The sequence below is a fragment of the Colobus angolensis genome, unplaced genomic scaffold (genome assembly GCF_000951035.1).
Source record: "Colobus angolensis palliatus isolate OR3802 unplaced genomic scaffold, Cang.pa_1.0 Scaffold2, whole genome shotgun sequence".
NCBI lineage: Eukaryota > Metazoa > Chordata > Mammalia > Primates > Cercopithecidae > Colobus > Colobus angolensis.
The window spans coordinates 11,043,119-11,063,111 of record NW_012115154.1 but is presented as its reverse complement, the minus strand read 5'-3'; the positions used below and the strand labels follow the sequence as shown (position 1 = coordinate 11,063,111).

General features: G+C 38.4%; 2 gene segments (V, D, J or C); both read right to left on the bottom strand.

Moving 5' to 3' along the window:
• Window positions 1–16,604, bottom strand: part of LOC105511219 — a 189,834-nt gene extending 173,230 nt beyond the window's left edge. Inside the window, 2 exon segments of the C gene segment in view lie at window positions 16,097–16,384; window positions 16,518–16,604. Coding sequence covers window positions 16,097–16,384; window positions 16,518–16,566 — 337 coding nt within the window.
• Window positions 7,061–8,132, bottom strand: LOC105511221. The segment is given in 2 exon segments: window positions 7,061–7,902; window positions 8,027–8,132. Coding segments are annotated over 2 exon segments (399 nt in total).
• Window positions 16,605–19,993: the final 3,389 nt, after the last annotated feature.

The following is a 19,993-nucleotide window of genomic DNA, read 5'->3' as shown; positions in this document are numbered from 1 at the left end:
AATATTTATACAGTGCCTACTTTATTCAGAGCCTGTAATACTGTTGAAGATACAAAAATTAAAACCTTGGACATGGTCCTTGGCCTCACTGAGCATATTTTGTATTAATGATTTTAAAAACTATCATAATAAGTTAAACAATGAAGTGTGTGATACACTATGATTGTAGAAGCTCTGGGTACCATGGGGTATTTACCACAGTCAGAGACTTAGGCATAATGATTATGCCATTTGAACATGAAAGATTAGGAGTACAGATAAATAGGGAGAGAAAGATTATTCTAGGTAGTGTGAACAGCATGTGTAAAGGCTCAGGAGTGAGTGAGAAAGTGCATATGGAGCTTTGGGAGAGCTGAGGGATTATGAATATTATTAGAGCATAAGAGAGCATAAGTATGCAAAAAGTGGGTAAAGAGTAGGTAAATTTCACAAGACTGGATAGGTATGCAAGGGCCAAATCATGGACGGTTATAAGAATTTGTAGTTTGGAAGATTTTTTTTTTTTTTTTTTTACAGAAATAACTTAAAGGCTAACATTTACATATAAAGAAGACTGGTCATAACCCTAAAGTCAATGGAAAGGAATTGTTTTCTGTTGCAGAGAATGAACTGAGTTAGAATAGAGAGTAAGACATCAGGTAGGTGGATATTTGGAAGGTGTTGAAGTAATTCAGGTGAAAGACAGTGGTTGCCTGAGCTAAGACAGTATTGGTTGGGATAGAAAATGGTGGTCGAATCTGAGAGGTTTTAATAAACAGAAATGTTAAAGATGTGGTTATGCACCAATGTGGAAGAAGAGTGTGACAGAGGAGGTGCAGATATTCAGGGGACTCTAGCTAAAGCAATTGAGTGAATGCTTATACCACTTAGCGATCCCAGTGACGCAGAAGATGCATGTCACAACATGCCTTAGGTTGGGTTCTTGTCTCAAGAAGCTAAAGAGCCAGAACTGGGACCAGGATGAGGAAAGGCATTGCAATGAATGTGTTTGGGGCCTGAAAAGGGGATATCTTGTCTGAGGAGCAATAAACCTGAAAGGGCAGAGTAAGGATTTTAATATACATAATTTAATCTCAGAAATAGAAAATGATGCCATTTGAACTGGCCATAGACTTAGGAAAGTTTTCTTGACTTCTGTACCTACTAGTACAGCACAAGGAGATACGGGAAATACTGCCTTTTGAAATCTGATGCAAGGTTGCTGCTCAGGTCAGACTTCACACACAAAAAATCTCATGTTAAAGGTTCTGGAAAGGTCTATTCTCTCCTTCTGTGAAAGAGGTTCTTTCTCAGAATAGGGTGGAGCCTCATGTGGGTGGACACTCCTCCCTTTGAGACTGCCATTTTGTGCGGTAAGCACATGCCTGTGCAGTGCTCTGGAGTGACGGCACAAGGACACAGGGACATCTGAAAGGGCCTTGCAGATTTCAGAGCCAAAGGGAATTTCTATTTTTTGCCAGGAAATATTTTCAACAGGGATGTGTCTCTAATCAACAATGTCAATGTTAACTGAATAATGAATCAGCTCTAATTCCAACCCTGAGTCTTGTAGAAACCAGTATGAAATTATGGCACATATCCTGAGAACTCCTTTCTTGTCTCTACAGTCAGATGTCTTGGAGTCTAGGTGACGTCAGCTTCTATGAGCTGGGGTTTATGAGCTGAGGGGACAGAAGATAGAGAGAAAGCTGAGGAGCGAGCCTGATGCTGCAGTGTCCAGGAAGGAACCTGGGCTGTGGCCAGGCATGCTCAGAATAAGAATTTCCCAAATGTTTCCAAGACTCACTGCCCCCAGGAAACAAAAGTACATGCAAGGGAGGAATATCCAGCTATGGTGGAATGAAGAGGTCAGCAAAGCTACCCATAAAATAAGTATAAAACTCAAAGAATTCTCATCAAAAGGCAGGAATTTTCTTTTTTCCTTAGGAGTACAAGCTATTTGTTTCTGTACCAAGAGTAAGGCACACATGTTTTCGTGGGTTTCTGTGGGCTGTGAACAGTAATTTGAATTTAAATTTTATGCAAACACTTGTTTAATGCACATTTCAGTATAAGCCAAAATTACTATAGTTTTGTTACTACAAAAAATTTTATATTATACCACTATATAAGCTTAGTTGAAAGCTCTCTCATTTCTTTATTATTTATTTATTTAAAATGGACAAATAGAAATTATATATATTTATGGTATACAATGTGATATTGTGACATTTTGATATACGTATATATTGTGGAATAATTAAATCAAGCTAATTAACATATGCATCACCTCACATACTTATTTACTTATTTTGCTTTGTCTTTTTTTTGTAGGAACATTTAAAATCCACATTCTTAGCAATTTTCAAGAGTACATATATTATTAACTCTAGTAATCATGCTGCATAATAGATCTCTTGAACTTCTTTCTGTCTGATTAAAACACGTACCCTTTGACCAACATTTCCCTATTTCCCATGCCTCCTTTCCTCAAACCCCATCGCGGCGCTTGGCAATTACCCTTCTACTCTCTGCTTCTGTGGATTTGACTTTGTTGGATTCCATGAATAAGTGAGGCCATGCATTATTTGTCTTTCTGTGCCTGGATTTTTTCACTTAGCATAATGTCTCCAGGTCCAAACATGTTGTTGCAAATTATATGATTTCCTTTTTCTGTAGGACTGAGTAGTATTCCATTCTCTCTCTCTCTCTCTCTCTCTCTCTGTGTATGTGTATGTATACACATATATATACAGAGAATATATATATACACACATATATAGAATATGTATCATATATTCTTCATCTAGTCTTCCGTTGGCGGAAACCTAGGTTAATTCTGTATTTTGGCTATGTGAATAATGCTTCAAGGAATATAAGAGTGCATATATTTCTTCAACATACAAATTTCATATCCTTTGGATTTATATCTAGAACTCGAATTGCTAGATTATATGGTAGTTTTATTTTTAATTTTCTGAGGAACCTCCATACTGTTTGTCAAAATGGCTGTACTAATTTACATTTTGTATTAGTCAGGGTTCTCTAAAGGGACAGAACTAATAGGATAGATGAAGAGGAGTTTATTAAAGAGTATTTACTCACACAAACACGAGGTAAAGTCCCACAATAGGTCTTCTGCAAGCTGAGGAGCCAGGAAGCCAGTATGAGTCCCAAAACATCAAAAGTAGGGAAGTTGAGAGTGCAGCCTTCATTCTGTGGCTGAAGGTCCAAGAACCCCTGGCAAATCACCGGTTTAAGTCCAAGAGTCCAAAAACTGAAGAACTTGGAATCTGATATTTGAGAGCAGGAATCATCCAGCTTGGGAGAAAGATGAAGGCCAGAAGACTTAGCCAGTCCTTCCACATTCTTCTGCTTTTATTCTACCCGTGCTGGCAGCTGATTAGATTGTGTTCACCCAGATTGAGAGTAGTCTGCCTTTCCCAGTCCACTGATTCAAATGTTAATCTCCTTTGGCAACACTATCATAGACACACCCAGGAACAATAGTTTGCATCCTTCAGTCCAACCAAGTTGACACTCAGCATTAACCATCACACATTTCTACCAACAATGTACATGCTTCCCTTTTCTCCACATCTTTATCAATGCTTGTTATCTTTTGTTTTTGTAGTATTAGCCAATGTAACAGTTGTGAAGTGATATCTCATTGTGGCTTTAATTTGTATTTCTCTGATAATTAGCAATGATGAACATTTCTTCATTTGTATGCTTTCTCTTGAGAAATGTCTATTCAGGTCATTTGGCCATATGTTAATTGGGTTGTTTTCTTGATAATGAGTTGTTTGAGTTTCTTACATATTTTGGATATTAATCCTTTTTCAGATGTGTGGTTTGCAAATATTTTCTCCCATTTTGTAGCTTGTCTTTTTATTCTGTTTATTATTTCCTTTCCCTTCCTGTGCAGAAGCTTTTTAGTTTGATGTAATCCCACTTGTCTATTTTGGCTTTTGTGGCTTGTGCTTTTGCAGTAATATCTAAAAATTATTTGCCAAGACTAGTAGTAAGAAACATTTCCCCTATGTTTTCTAATAGTATTTTTAAGATTTCAGGTCTTATGCTTATGTCTTTAATTCATTTGGAGTTGATTTTATGTTGTAAAATAGAAAAACCAAACTCCAACTATTTTCTGACTATGGGAAAATCACTTTAGATTTTATTTTTAGACACAAATATATTGAAAGTAAAGTATGGAAAAGCGTATGTCATATAAGTAGTAACCACAAAAGCTTGAGTGGCTATATTTATATCAGAGAAATACATTTTAAAATACATTTTAAAGCAAAAATTATTATTAGAGAAAAACAAACACTTCATAATGTTTAAAGTTTCAACCTACATATGTATATCAAATGCTATAAAAAATATACAAAATATATATTCCTTCTATGTGTGTTTGTATGTATGTATTTTTTATATTTATTCACACATATATTTATTCTTTAAGGTGCTTTCAATTTCTTACTATGGATTTTAGTTACTAACAATGTCATTTTCTCTCAGCCTGATGACTTTCTTTAATATTTCTTGTAAGACAGGTCTGCTAACCACAAAGTTCTATAGCCTTTGCTTATCTGGGAAAGTCTTTATTTCATTTTCATTTATAGAGGATAGTTTTGCTGGATATAGAATTTTGGGTGGATTTTTTTTTTCTTTCAGTGCCTCTCCATTATCTTCTGATCTCCATTGTTTCTGATTTAAAGTCAGACACAATGACTTCTGATTTAAAGTCAGGTTAATTGTATTGCTCTTCTCTTTCACATGATGAGTCATTTTTCTCTTGTTGAGAAAAAATACTGATTTCAATATATTATTTGCAGAATTTTGACTTTCTGAGGTTTAACTGTAATGTATCTAGACATAGATATCTTTGTGTTTACTCTGTTTGAGAGATGTTAAGCTTCTAGGTTCTTTTGATTAATGTTTTTCAACAAATTTGAGAAGTTTGTGGCCATTTTTTTTAAATCTTTCTCTCACTTCTCTCTTTCTGAGACTCCAGTTTTACATATGTGGGTATGCTTGATGGTATCCCATAATCTCTAAGTTTAGTTACTTTTAGTGCAGAAACCATGTGCCTGTACAGCACTGTGGAGTAAGTCCTGGAGCCTAACTACAGAGTCCCAAAATACATAAAGTAAAAATGACAGAAATGAAACAAAAATAAACATACCAAAATTATAGTTGGTGATTTAAATCCTTCAGTCTGAAAAATTGATTACACCAACTAGACAGAAAGTAAATAAGGGTAAAAGAGACCTGAAAAACATTACTAAACTATTTGACTTAATTGATGATTTTAGAACACTCTATTCAGCAACAGCAGAATGTACAGTTTTCAAGTGCTCAGAGAGTATTTCCCCATATAGATTATATATTAAATAATAACATACAGGTAAGAGGATTAAAATAACTCAAAGTATATTCTCTCATCACAGAGGGATTTAATTAGAAATAAACAACAGAAAGAGGCTGAAAAAATCACGTATATTTGGAAATTAAACATCACACTCCTAAATAACTCATGGGCTTCAGAAGGAATTTCTAGAGTAATTATGCTTTTAACTAAAAAACCAAAAATATATCAATGTACACGGAATGCAGCCATGATTAAACGGAAATGTATAGCTTTAAATAACTACATCAGGAAAACAACCACAAAAGTTTCCATCATAATCTCAACTTCTACCTGAAGACACTGGAAAAATAAGAGAAAAGTCAACCAAAAGTAAACATAAGGGAGAAATAATAAAGATCAAATTAAAAATCAATTCAATAGAGAATAGAAAAACAATAGAGAAAATCAATAGAACTACAACCCGGTTACTTGAAATGCTATAAAATTGATAATGCTTTAGTCATACTGAACAAGATAAAAAGCAAGAAAATCAAAATTGCAACATCAGGAGTGAAAATGAAGAATACAATTACTAACCCCATAGAAATATATGGAAATGTTATGAACAACACTATGTCAATGAATTTGACAGCTTGGATGAAGCAGACATATTCCTAGAAAGACATAAGAGTAACTTGAGAAAAAAAGAAAGCCACATGTCTGGATAGACATATTACAAGTAAAGAAGTATTTTAGAAAAATAACACAGAGCAGAGGTCAGCAAAATTTTTCTGTAAGGCGCTAGATAGTAAATATTTTGGGCCATATGCAACCTGTGTCAGTTCTTTTCCTCCTATTCCTCCTGTTCCATCTTCTAACATTTTAAAAGCATAAAAGTTATTCTTAGTTCATGAGTCATACAAATATAGGCCATGGCTTGATTTTAACATGTGAGCAATAGTCTGTGAGTCCATGTCATAGAGAAAAGCTCAGGACTAGCTGACTTTACTGGTAAATTCTATCAAATATTTAAATAATAATACCACTCCTACAAAAAATAACTTTCACAAAATAAAGAATAAGATTATTCCTAAATTTATCCCAGTTCAGTCCACAATTTCCTAGTCCAGCCTAACAGATCAGAATTACTTTGATACTAAATAAAAAGAAATCACAAGAAAACTACAAACTAGTATGTCTATGGTCTCCATAAAATATTAGCAAACCTCATTTAGCAATATGTGAAAAGATTATATAATTAGCAATATGTGAGAAGATTATATACTATGACCAAGTGGGATTTATCCCAGCAGGTCAAGATTGGCTTGACATCCAAAATCAGAGACTCTGTGACTTTACTTTTTGGTAACCTCAAAACAGAGGTTTCACATCTGAGCTCAGCACCCGAGGCCTCACAGCAGTCTATGCTTTTGTGAAAAATCACTCAATCTATTCAAGGTCCCAGGGTCTGATCTCATGTGGATAGAGAACACTTCCCTGAGATTCAGCATATCCAAGACAGAAGAATCATCTATCTGTAGGATAGTCTGCCGATGGTTAGGGTAGTCTCCAAAGAGATTTAGGACTGAATCCAGGGACATTGTTGAAGACTATTCTTTGCCAAATTTGGAGGCTTTTCTCTTCCTTAGGCCTCATGCAGATTTAGCTAAAATTAAATTTATTTAGAGGGAGATTAGTGAAAATAATAATCACTTATTTCAAATGAAAATAAAAATGTATTCCAAGTTCAAAGTCATAGATTGAGGAACTAAAGTCATCAGGTGCAGGACTGGGGTCAGGAAAGGGCAGGAACTTTGTGTGGCTGTGTATGAACGAACAAGTTTAACATGAGGAAGGAACCATGAACCAGAGATAAAGACAGCCTGTGCAGAAAGTCAGAGGATCCTTTACCTGTTTCTTAGCTGACAAAGACTTTCTTCAGCTATCCATAAGGCAACTGTCAAGTATCATCACATTTATCTTGAAGGATAAAATTTGTGCGAGCTCAATTGAACAGCAACAACTAGATGCAAGGAAGAAGTCAGCCAGGGTGACTGCAGGGCTGGATCATTTCTCAGCTTGTCAGAGACTGATCTAGAGATAGTCTTTAGTCCAGATTGTTACTTAAAGCACACTGGTCCCTCAAGGCTGAGGAGTCTGGGACGATTTGCAGGGGTTTCTGTAGTTTAAGACGAGGTTTCTGAAGGCAAGATGTCCTCACCTTAGAGGCGGCCCTTTCTGTGCAGAGTGTCGGTATCCATGTAGCACTGTGTATTCACTGCTGGCACAGAGGTACTGAGAGGTGTGTGAGGGGCTGGCAGACTCCAGGGTCAGGGGAAAATGCTCTATCCTTATTCTGGAGACTGTTGACTCAGAGGAAAAATCTCCCCTCTCTGTGGAATTAACCCCATAGGAATAGTGGATGAGGTGTAATTCCATTCCTGGATCTTGTTGATACCAGTACATTTTGTCATGGCCCATGGTTTGAGAACATTCCAGAGTGATCTTCTTTCCTGTCCCTATAACACGGTGTCTTGGGTTCTGGTAGATATCAGCTTCCATAAGGCCTATGGGAAGAGACAGAAATTGGCAACAGAGTTCACAATGAACTATCATGCTGAACCAGGCACAAACCCAACACAGAGGAAGTGTTCATTCTAGATTTTGGAATGAACTGTGTCTATGACTTACCTGCTCCCAGAAAATAAAAGGCCATGTGGCAGAGGAGCCTGATAGTCATGGCACAGTTGGGGCTGGAGAGGATGTCTCCCAGTAGTGGGGAAGCAGGATGGGCTGTTGATAAAGTCATTGTGTGTGTGTGATGACACAGCCCCTGCAAACTTCCTGGGTCCCACAGCCGTCCTATTGAAACAGTTTCATCTATATCCTTTGAACCCATCAAATGACTAATATTTTTTTCACTTCCCTCATCCAAAGTAGGCTTGATGCTTTGCTTATCTTAACTCAAGTCTTTAATATTCTTACAAAACATACTATTGCAACTGTTTTATAAGCTATGAACATAAAAACTACATAGCTTTGAATGCCTATAATAGCGGGATTTTACCTAATTAAAAAGGTTGGGAAAGGAAGTGGCATTTGAGTTGAGTTCTGAAGGATGAACAGGAATGAACTCTGCAAACCCGAGAGAGAAGAACATGCAGAAGAGGGAACCGGTGAACAGCGTGGCTTGATCAGACAAGGAATAGGAGAACTTGTGAGCATTAATTGGGGCAATCTATTTATACAGACACATGTAAAGAGCTTGGAGCAGTAGCTGGAATTCATTGAGTCCTCAGAAAATATGGTGGTGGTGTTGTGTGATAATAACTTTCTCAGTCTCATGTTTCACTGACTTGGTGTTCAGGCTTATCAGCTTAATCAACTGAGCCTTTGCCTAGGATGATTTTAGTCCATCTGCCTTTTAATTGCACTATCAATCATGACAGAACAGAAAATACAATCCAATATTTGCTTTGGTAATATTACTAAAAATTGTTTGGGTGCTGCTGCAGTAAACAATGTCTAAACCAAGTGTCATTCTCCCTCTGCCCTTTCCCCCATTTCTTCTTAACAGAAAAGTCTTTGGTTTTGATTGTGAGATACAAAGATTAACCCCAGAATTTCTCCCACCTTTGTCCAATTCCTTTGCCCTAGTTCTCTAAGATCTACTGTTGGTATTAACTAAAATTTTTGTTCACATGATGCTGATGTGGGGTTTGGGTTTTTACGATTATATCTCTAGTGTTTGAACACCATGTCTTCAAGTCTGTATGTATTTACATGTAACACTTGTGGGCCCCTGCTTACTCTTCCTCTGTCATGTGTCATGAAGGAATATAACAGTTTTGATTTACCAAACCCTGAAATACTCTATCCTATCAGGGGCTCCTTTAAGATAAAAGTAATCATTAAAATCATTCATGAGATTTGGCCTTAGACTTTACTATGAAATCTGGTCTTAATAGTAAGTGCTGAGAACAGAAACAATAAATTGAATTTTACTGCCCCCTGCTGAAAAAAGGTGTTAGAGGTTTGGGGAGATTCTGACAAATTTTAAAGAAACAGGAAAGAGGGAAGCTCCCAGTTGTTCTCAGTGTGAGATGACTTAAGGATGAGTGATGAGTTGATGAAAGTCTTCAGCAGTGACTGGATGTAAAATCTATACCCCACAGTAGAAGTAACTAAGAAAGGAATGAAGAGAAGTGCTCGACCTGGGTTTGGAAGTAGATATGAGAGTGTCTCAGGTCCTAGTCAGATGAAGGGGTATTCAAAGGCAGAAGTAACTATCCACTCCTTGCTGCCCAGTGCAGGAATAACTCATGCATAACTTGCCTTTTATTGATGAAAATACTTTCCCCAAAGACTACCATTCTGGTTTAGATAGGGAAGCCTCTGGAGAAGGTGCTGGGAATTGCTAAGTGTGAATAATTACCAAGACAAACATTATTATATATAATTCTTGTATATATCTCTATACATTTTTGTTCTAGTAAAACACCCTTTCTCAATGGAGGCTTCTTGATTCTCAGGACTTTGTAGTCCTTCCAGTGTCCATGAAGTTTGCATAGGGAAGAGATACCAAGAAAGACAAGAGACAAAATGCAGTCTTAATATTCATCTAGGAGGGAAAGATCTGGAACCAGAATGTGGCAATGCTAAACTAAGACTTCATATTATGGCAAATGACTCACCTGTCTTCAGACGAGGCAGGAGGGAGAAAGGCTGAGGGTTCTGGTTTCCCAAATAGTGATAAATATCTCCTAGCTCAGGGCTCTGGGACCACATGAGAGTAGGATTACCTCTGAGGTTTCACTTCCCATGCCGAGAATAGCCTGTATCATAACAGTTCCTGTTTTCACAGACTAGAGTTGATTCCAGAGAATCACAAAACACTGACTATAGGGCATGTATGTTGAGTGTTTATGCAGTGTCTTATGTCTGAATCCCACAGCAAGCGTTTTTTATGAGCTTCAGCACCATGTTCTCAACCCAGTGTTCCCTCGGTATTCATGGGGGATTAGTTTAAATCCACTGATGCTCAAATCTCTTATATAAAATGGCATAGTATTTGCATACAACCGAGGCACATCCTCCTGTGTACTTTAAATCAACTCTAGATTAATTTTAATAGCTAATACAATGTAAATGCCACATAAATAGTTGGTATACCTCACTGTTTCAAATTTTGTATTTTTATTGTTGTGTTATTTTGTAATTTTTAAAATATATTTTTCATCTGAGTTTGACTAAATCTACAAATGAGGACCCCATTGATACAGAGTGACAACTGTGTACTCTATCAGCATTTGGAAGTTCCAAAGGCCCTCAAATACAGCATACATAATTCATTCCCCTCCTTCCTTCTAACTCTGCTCCTTTGCCTATAATAATAAAACTAGGACTCCAGGCATAAACTTAACTTGTTAAATATTCTAATTAGAATATATTATAGAGTCACTTCAATATATGAGTATATAAATTTGTGTTAACAATTAAAACAGAATATTTCATATATTTCATATATATACATTCTTCTTTGCGTGTCTTCTTTCTCAAAACTCAGATTCCATTAAGAAAAACAGCTTTGATTTCCCCGAACATTCTCCCATGTATGTTTGAGATTATGTCACTTTGCCCTAGTTCTCAATCATGTATTACCATCAGATATTAATATCAGACAATAATTGTTACATAAGTCTGTATACATTTTTTTGTCCAGTAAAACCCCCTCTCTCATTTCCAGCCTTCTCATAACCAAACATAATTTCTTTGTTTTAAAGAGACTTGTAGATGGGAGGTGTGGAGGACTTAAATACACATGTACCAGAGCTGGATTGCTACAGTCTGAACTCAGATCATGTAGGACTTTAATCATTGAACATACGAACCCTTGATAGCAGTTACATCATTAGGATGTAGTGATCTAACATTGAGGTCGTAAACCCTATTGTTGATATGGACTCTAGAATAGGACTGCGCCGTTATCCCTAGGGTAAATTGTTCCATTGATCAAATTGTTGGGTCAATATATGTATGGTAATTCGCTTAAACTGGTTTAGTATCTTAGCATAGGTTGCTCGAAGGTTAGATTATGATCCGAGGTCACCCCAAACAAAATTTTTAATGCAGGGACAGTAGTTTAAGGCCTGTGGACTTATTTAAGCTTTGTTTGCATTAACAAATTAAAGCTCCATAGGGTCTTCTCATCTTATTTATTCATGTACGCCTCTTCATGGGCAGGTCAGTTTTACTGGTTGGAAGTAAGAGACAGCTGAACTCTCATGGGGCCATTCATACAAGTCCCTATTTAAGGAACAAGTGATTATGCTACCTTTGCACGGTCAGGGTACCGCGGCCGTTGAACGTGTGTCACTGGGCAGGCAGTGCCTCTAATATTATTAATGCTAGAGGTGATGTTTTTGGTAAACGGGCAGGGTAAAATTTGCTGAGTTTCTTTTCCTTTTTTTAACCTTTCCTTAGAGCATGCCTGTGTTGGATTAACAGTATAGGTAATAATAAATGTGTTGGGTTGTTTATTAATATTAGGCTGTTAATTGTCAGTGGGTTATTCTGGTCTGATGTAAGCTTATGCAGTGGAGAATATTTCATGTTATTTATATTAATATTATTGCTTCTATAAAATAATAGATTAGTCCAATGTGGTGTTAGGAGTTCTGTGGTGTGATTAGAATTTAGAGTGGTTGGATGTTGAACTTGAACACTTTCTTAATTGATGGTTGCTTTTGGGCCGACTATGGGGATAATGTTTTTTACTCTCTACATGAAGGTTGTTTCCGAATGTCTAAAGAGCTGTCCCTCTTTAGATTAACAGTTAAATTTACAGGGGGATTAAGTGGCTCTGTAGGTAAATTTAAAGTTGAACTAAGATTCTGTCTTGGACAACCGGCTATCACCAGGCTCAGCAGGCTTATCACCACTACTCATGAATCTCCCCACTATTTTACTACATAGATGGGTGTGCTCTTTTAGCTCTTCTTGGGTAGCTCATCTGGTTTTGGGGGCCTTGACTTTGGTTCTCTATGTAAAGTTATTTCTAGTTAATTCATTATGCAGAAGGCATAAGGGCCTATCTTTGCTATTTTATGCTTGGTTAACTTTTTCATCTTTACCTTATGGTACTATGTCTATTGCACCAGGGTAAAATTTCTATCACCTATACTTTTGTTTGGGTAAATGGTTTGAGTAAGGTTATTCAATAGTACTATTAGTTAAGTTTAGGGCTAGAGTTGGCTCAAGGTGGTCAAATTATGGTGAAATTTTCCGGGTATAAGCCACATGCTTTGTGTTAAGCTACACCTTGGTTCATCCAATTACACTTTCCAGTATACTTACCATGTTATGACTTGTCTCCTCTATATAAATATGTAGGGGTTTTAGTTAAATTAATCTTTAAAGTCGTATTTAAGGAGGGTGACGGGCAGTGTAGGCATGCTTTATGACCTCATTCAATTAAGCACTCTGCTCTTAATATACTGCCAAATCCTCCTTGAGCCTTTAGATTCCATAAGGGTTGTCGTGAGACTTTTCTGGGTGTAGAAAATGTAGCCCATTTCTTACCACTCCACGGGCTACACCTTGACCTAACGTTTTTACGTAGATACTTGTGCTTACTTTGCGGCCTTTACTAGGGTTTGCTGAAGATGATGGTATATAGGCTGAGCAAAAGGTGGTGAGGTAAATCAGGGTTTATCCATTATAGAACAGGCTCCTCTAGAGGGATATAAAGCACCACCAAGTCCTTTGAGTTTTAAGCTATTGCTTGTAGTGTTCTGGTGAATAGTTTTGTTGATTTAACTATTGGAGTTTAGGGCTAAGCATAGTGGGGTATCTAATCCCAGTTTGGGTCTTAGCTATTGTGTGTTCAGAAGTATTAAAGCCTCCTTCATAATTTATTTTATTTCAGCTAGGGTTTTTTACAGCTCAGATGAAGCTTAGCTTTATTAAGGATAGATCTAAAACACTCTTTATGCCGAGTTCTATTAGTTCAGCTGCAGTGCCTGGCATGAAATTAACCAACCCTGGATATTAGTATAGTTTAAACTTTTGTTTATTGCTAAAGGTCTATCACTGCTGTTTGCCATGGGGGTGTGACTGAGCAAAGTGTGTTGAGCTGCATTTGTGTGTGCTTGATACTTATTCCTTTTGATCAAGGTGATTTAGAGGGTACTTTCACTGGGATGGGGATGCTTGCATGTGTAATCTTACTAAGAGTTAATAGAAAGGCCAGGACCAAACTTGTCTGTTTATGGGGTCATATAAGCCCATCTAGACATTTTCAGTGTTTTGCTTTAAATAATTAAGCTACATTAACTGTATATATGTTAAGAGTAAAATTGGAGTATAGAAGAAGATACAGGCAATATTCACAGTTGTAGGATTCAGGGATTTAAAGTTGAGTTAGCAGGAGCTGGTAGAGTAGATGTTAATAATGGTGAGTGGTTGGTGTAGTACAAGGTAACAGATGATGCCTTTTGGGGTGTATAAATTTAGGGTATGGGCTTAGTAACGGATGGGTGTGCATATTAGATATAATTGTTGTAAAAGTAGAATTAGATTGGTGGGGGGTTAGTTTCCTAAAAATTTCGCATTAGTTGAGGTGTAGCTGTTGGGGATACCCAAAGCTAAAATACAAATATTTTGGGCTCTGGCAGAGTTGAATTAAGGTGTTCTTGTTTTGGGGGTTTAGCAAGGTGTCTCTTTTCCTGGGTTGAGGAAGTCAGAGATGGGGGAGGGGGAGTTGCAGATTTTTATTTTAAAAGTCCAATAAAGGGAACAGCTGTGTGTGTTTGTCTGTTAATTACTGTTATGTCCTTCAAGCATGAATTAATTAGCACCTTAGGGTGGTTATGCCCGGTTGGAATATTGAATTTAGGTGCGATTAATATAGGTGATTGGTAGGGATCAAACAGGTCCGACTGCAGGTGATGGGGAGGGGACCAGGCCTTCCACGATGCTGAGTGATAACATACCTGAAGATTATGCATGGCAGTGCTCCCACGACTGGTTAATAGGGTGATAGTCACTGGTCCATCGAGATGTCTACTCTTAACTAAAGAATGTATAACCTTGTGAAAAGCCAGTATGAAAAGAAAACCAGCACAAGACAAAGATACCCTCTTTTGCCACTCCTATTCAACATAGTACTGGGAGTCCTGGTCAGGACAATCAGGCAGAAGGAAGAAATAGACATCCAAATAGGAAGAGAGAAAGTCAAACTATCCCATTTGCAGATGACATGATTCTATATCTAGAAAACCCCATAGTCTCTGCCCAAAAGCTGGTTGATCTGACAAACAACTTCAGCAGTTTTAAAATACAAAATCAACATCAAAAAAGTGGCATTCCAATACACAAAAAACATACAAGCTAAGAGTCAAATCAGGAATGTAATTCCTTTCATAATTGCCACACACAACAAATATCTAAGAATACAGCTAACCAGAGAAGTGAAAGATCTCTGCAACAGGAATTACAAAACACTGCTCAAAGAAATCAGAGATGACACAAACAAATGGAAAAACATTCTATGCACATAGATAGGAAGAATCAATATACATTAAAATGGTCATACTGGCCAAAGCAATATAGATTCGATGGTATTCTGTTGGTGCAAAAGTAATTGCGGTTTTGGTGACTTTTAAATCAAACTAGGCTCAAGCACGTCTTTATTAATCAAAATAGGAACCATTACAATCAACACATTTCTGCCAATGAGAAATAAGTTTGTTTATTCCTGTGGCATAAAAATCTATGCTTTGGAATTCAACGAACTCTTGGAAAGCATTTTCTGCATCTTGCTGGCTATGGAAGCATTTTCCTTGCAAAAAGACTTCTACATCAAGCTCTGGCAGTCCTTGATCAATTATTTTTGAGCCTGGGCCTCCCTGGCTCCTAAAAGAATCCCCGCTGTGGGGGAACCAGGGGACTATTCCAGTGCCTGGAAAGAAAAGGGGCATCTCCAAGCTCCTAGCTTTGACCTCATACTAGGGACAGGGAATTTTATTTTTTGAAATTCAGTGCATCCAGATAATAATGGAAGTCTCTCTGTACTTGCAGGTTAAAAATGAATCTCAGCAGAGATCAAAGCGTGGGGTAGTAGATAAAAAATTACTTTTGTAAATCATAGTCTCTGATACTTGAACTTTAACTTCTGAGTCAGATTTAATGATAATTAAATTTACTTACAGTGAAGTTGTAGAAAACAGGCTAGTTATTTTGTTTTTAGTAGAAAGGCAACCAAATATAGAGCTCAATGGTGGAGTTGAGCTTGGAAGAACTGGGGCAGAGAAAGGTTAGACAGGGTGAAGGAGCTGTCAGTGGGAACAGAACAAAGTGTGGGATGTTGCAAAGTGGGTGGAGATAATGGCGAAGGGACTATAAAATCTACATTGTATTGAGCTTATAAGAAATGCTCTTGTTGAAAATCATGAGCTTCTGTGAAGTGCTCAAGTTCATTCTCCTGAAAGGTCACCATTGGGCTAGCTCCCTAGGAAAAATAAAATAGGGGAGATTGATTGAGTGTAGCCTGTGGTTTCAGAGTCATCACATGGCTTAAGGACATTGATCGAAAGTGGCCCTTAGCTTACACTGAGGCTCATACTGCCTAAGACCACTGAAAGCTCTAAACATCCCACATCCCACAAACCACATACAGGTACCCTTCAGAGCAAACAACTCACCCATGTGTCTGTCTTTCTGTGTAGACAGCAGGTGGCCAAGAAGCACTGTGCAAATCACTGGTGGCACAGAAGTAAAGAGCTGTCTGGTTGGGGGTGGCAGACTCTAGGGACAGGGAGAATTTAGCCTGTTCCTGTCGAGAGACACTGTATCCATCGGAGATCTCTCCTTTGTTTACATCTTTGACATCAAAGGAGTAATAGATCAACCGTAGCCCCAGTCCTGGGTCTTGTCGATACCAGTACATTTGATCATGACCCTTAGTCTGAGAACATTCCAGCATAATCCTCTTTCCTGTCTTTGCGATCGTATTCCTTGGGGTCTGGGTAACATCAGCATCCATGGACCCTATGGGGAAATAAGACAGAAACTGAAGACAGAGACTGGCAAATGTCCTGGTGCTGCAATCTCTAGGGATAGGCTTAATCCAGAACCTGGAAAATTTAAGGCAGTCATTTCCCCATCTGTTTCCCAAACTCACCTGTTCCCAGGAGACAAAAGGCCACACAGAAGAGGAGCAGGGAGGCCATGGCATGAAGAGGAAGGACGGAGGTGTTTCAAGCTCTGGATGTTGAAGGAAGCAGGGCATGGAAATAGAAAACTGGGAGGATTCAGGAAGTGATGTCATTGTCCCTCCCAAGGTACTGGGTCTTAAAGATGCCATGTTGGCTTATGTATTATATGTTCTTAGCAGATGCTGAAATTCTTCTACTTGCTTCTCTTCGTTTTCTGGTGCTTTACTGATGACCACCAGAGAGTTATATCTCTCTTCTTTCTCAGGGCATATCTATTTCAGTTGTTCAAGGAGACATCATCCTCCTGATAAAACAGGGTGGAGAAAATTCAAAACCAAATTGAATTTTGAATAAAGGGAGTCTAGTCTCACTTGAATGATAGGACAGTATAACTCTTCTCCTTTTTTTTTCTGCATTTAATCATTTATTCTACCTCAGTTCTTGGTAAACTATGCAATTTGAATACCTTCTTTGTAAAGTTTGAGACTTTTTTGTTTTAAGAAGGACAGGATTCCTAACTTTGTTTCAAATTGCTCCTATTTTTTAGTAGCTCCTGCTTTTCTGGTCAATGTTTTCTGGGCACAGAACTTTATTAAAAATACTGGTTCATTGTAGAAAGGTGTTAGTTAAATGTGGGTATGTGCTTCAAAGAAGTACTTAACACTTTCATTCCTGTTTTGAATTAGCCGGATATGCAGTGGTTCATTAAAGAATTCATTTTATTCTAACACAAATTATTCCTGGCTTTAGGAGGAAAGAGTTTAATATTTAATACAGCAGATTGCAAGTGCAGAATAGTTATAGTGATAGTGTGAAACAGTGACCGATGTAACAAACAACTGGCTCTTTGCTGCTTCAGATCTGTGCTTGTCCTGGTGAAAAAGGAGAGTTCCCTGACCCCCCTGGAAGGATGTGTGGCAGGAGTGTTGCTCATCTCTTCGGCAGGAGTGTTGCTCACCTCTTCGGTTGCTGCAGCTGCTCAAACCCCTGAGGGGAAAGAGAGCATGCAGATGGACAGATGCAGGAGTCCAAGTGGGCAGATAGTGCTGCCATCTGCACACGGCTTAAGTGTTAACCAGCTCAGTGGACCCTCTGCCTTTCTGCAAGGGCAGAGGGCCAGTGTGACAGCTCTCTGTATCCTGAGCTCTTGCCCAGCATCCTGGAAGAATTGGGTCACACATGGGCTTGAAGGATGAATGTGGGGTTTTACTGAGTGGTGGTGGTGACTCTCAGTAGGATGTATGGGGAGCTAGAAGGGGGGATGGAGTGAGAAGATGATCTTCCCCTTGGAGTTTGGCCATCTAGGGACTGAACTCTTCTCTGACAGCCCCCAGTTAAACTCCTCTTGGGGTTCAGACGTTCTTCCTCTTTTTCTCTGCCATGTCGTTCTGCCCTCCCTCTGCTTGTCTCCTAACCTGCTTGTCTGCCTCTGAAGTCTGGGGTTTGGGGTTTATATGGGTACAAGAAAGGGGACATGGTGGGTCAAAAGACAACTTTTTGGAAATGAAAACAGGAATGCCTGTCCCCATTTACAGCTGCAGGTCGCCAGGCTTGAGGGTGGGGCCTTTGCTGGGAAACCACCCTCTTCTGCCCAGTATTTTTGTCTCCTGCCCATATCACTGGCTCTCCCTCATGCATGGGTACACCACGGCATCCTACCCTACTCATTCCTGCTGCATGTCAAATTGGTGAAGTCTTATTTTTAGATATTTTTACTTTTAATTCTAAAAATTTCAAACATGTACAAAGTAGGCTTAATAAAATGATGAGCCTTCGTGTCCTCACATGAGTCATCTTCAGTAATTATCAACTCCTCATGGGCTCTCTTGTTCATCTACCACCTCCTTCACCACTTCTGCGTCTCCTGTGTAATTTTGAATAGTTGTTGCTTTATTTAGGAGTACCCAAGCACATTTTACAGCCATTGCCTACACTCCAGATAACATATTCCAGTGTCCCCTCCCTTCTTCTCTTTCTGGTTAAAGTTCTCCATTAGCAATGTGAATAAAAATGTGGATTTGTTCCAGTAAACTCCTTAGCCAGGGATCTGATGAATATAAACAAGAAAATGGTCATAAGAACTTTTATTTGGGGTTTGTCTTCAATGTAAAAAAATAAATCATTGCCCTTATTTGCAATTCTTAAAGTAAACATGCTGTTTTGGTGCCCTCTGCTGTGGGCAGTAATTTGAGTGGAATTAATAATTGGGAGTTGAATATTAACTATTCTTGGTGGTCATGTTAGTCGAGAGAAAAGAGGACTGATATCCAGTGGTTGAGAGACCGTTTTCCTGGGCATTTCTGACAGAAGTTTGTAGGTACAGAGCAAGGAAAGAAGAAGCAGAAATCGTTCTGGGAGCAGAATCTATGCCCGAGGAGGAGTGAGTGAGCATTATCAGAGGAATGAATGGAGGAGACACACATTTGCACGGAAATGAAATTGAAAAAGGCATCTCAATTTCTGGAAAAATGAGAGGGTTCTTCATGGCACAGGCCAATATATTCTCTACTCTGGGCTGGCTCATGCACCTCTCAAATCATATTTATAATCCTCATTTGCTCTGACCTATACTCTACCACAGGCAGGACACAGACTTCTTGGTCTTACCCACAGACCATGTCCATCTGTGTGCTGTGCGTATGCACATGATTCTAAGGACTGTTGAACCCCTCATTCCATGTGTGAGTTATTGATCTATATAACACACATCCTCTGGCATAAAAGGCTGCCAAAGGCTAAGTAATTTTATTTCTTTACTACTGCATAGAGTTTTGGTGTCCAAAGAGAATTTTGCCTGCTCTCAACTCACAAAGATGTTTTTCTATGTTTTCTTCTAGAATATTTGTGGTTTTGTTACGCCCAGACCGTTTATTCCCCGAAGAAGACCACCAGAGTCCAGAGTCAAAGCCAAGCGGCAAGGATCTTTACTGCAAGTTCGAACTTGGTCCCTCCATTCCACAACATACAAGAGGGCCCCGAACAATGTGTGCGCTCGCTTTTTATAGCCCGAGGTAAACAGGACTTGTAAGGTTACAGAGGAACAAGGGAATTCTTTAGGTTACAGCATTACAATTGGTTAACATATTAAGTTATACATTTAGCAGTTTTCTATTGGGTCCCGTGCTTGTCAGTAAAACTACAAATGGCTGTGTCGTTATCAGGGACTTTTCCAGGTGGTGTTTTTCTAAAGTTGAGATATATGGTAGGACGTGTTTTTACTGGGCTCAGGAAGTTGAGAGATATGAGAGATATGTGGTGTTTGTACTGGGCCCAGGAAATTGAGAGATATATGGTGTTTGTGTTGAGCCCAGGACTGAGGAATGTGCCTGATTTCTTTCAGTTTCAGCTGTTATAATTATGTCTATGAAACATCTCAATTTAATTTTCATTTTTATGGTGGTAGGTGACAGTAAAGGTTTGTTTTTTCCATATGATTATCCAG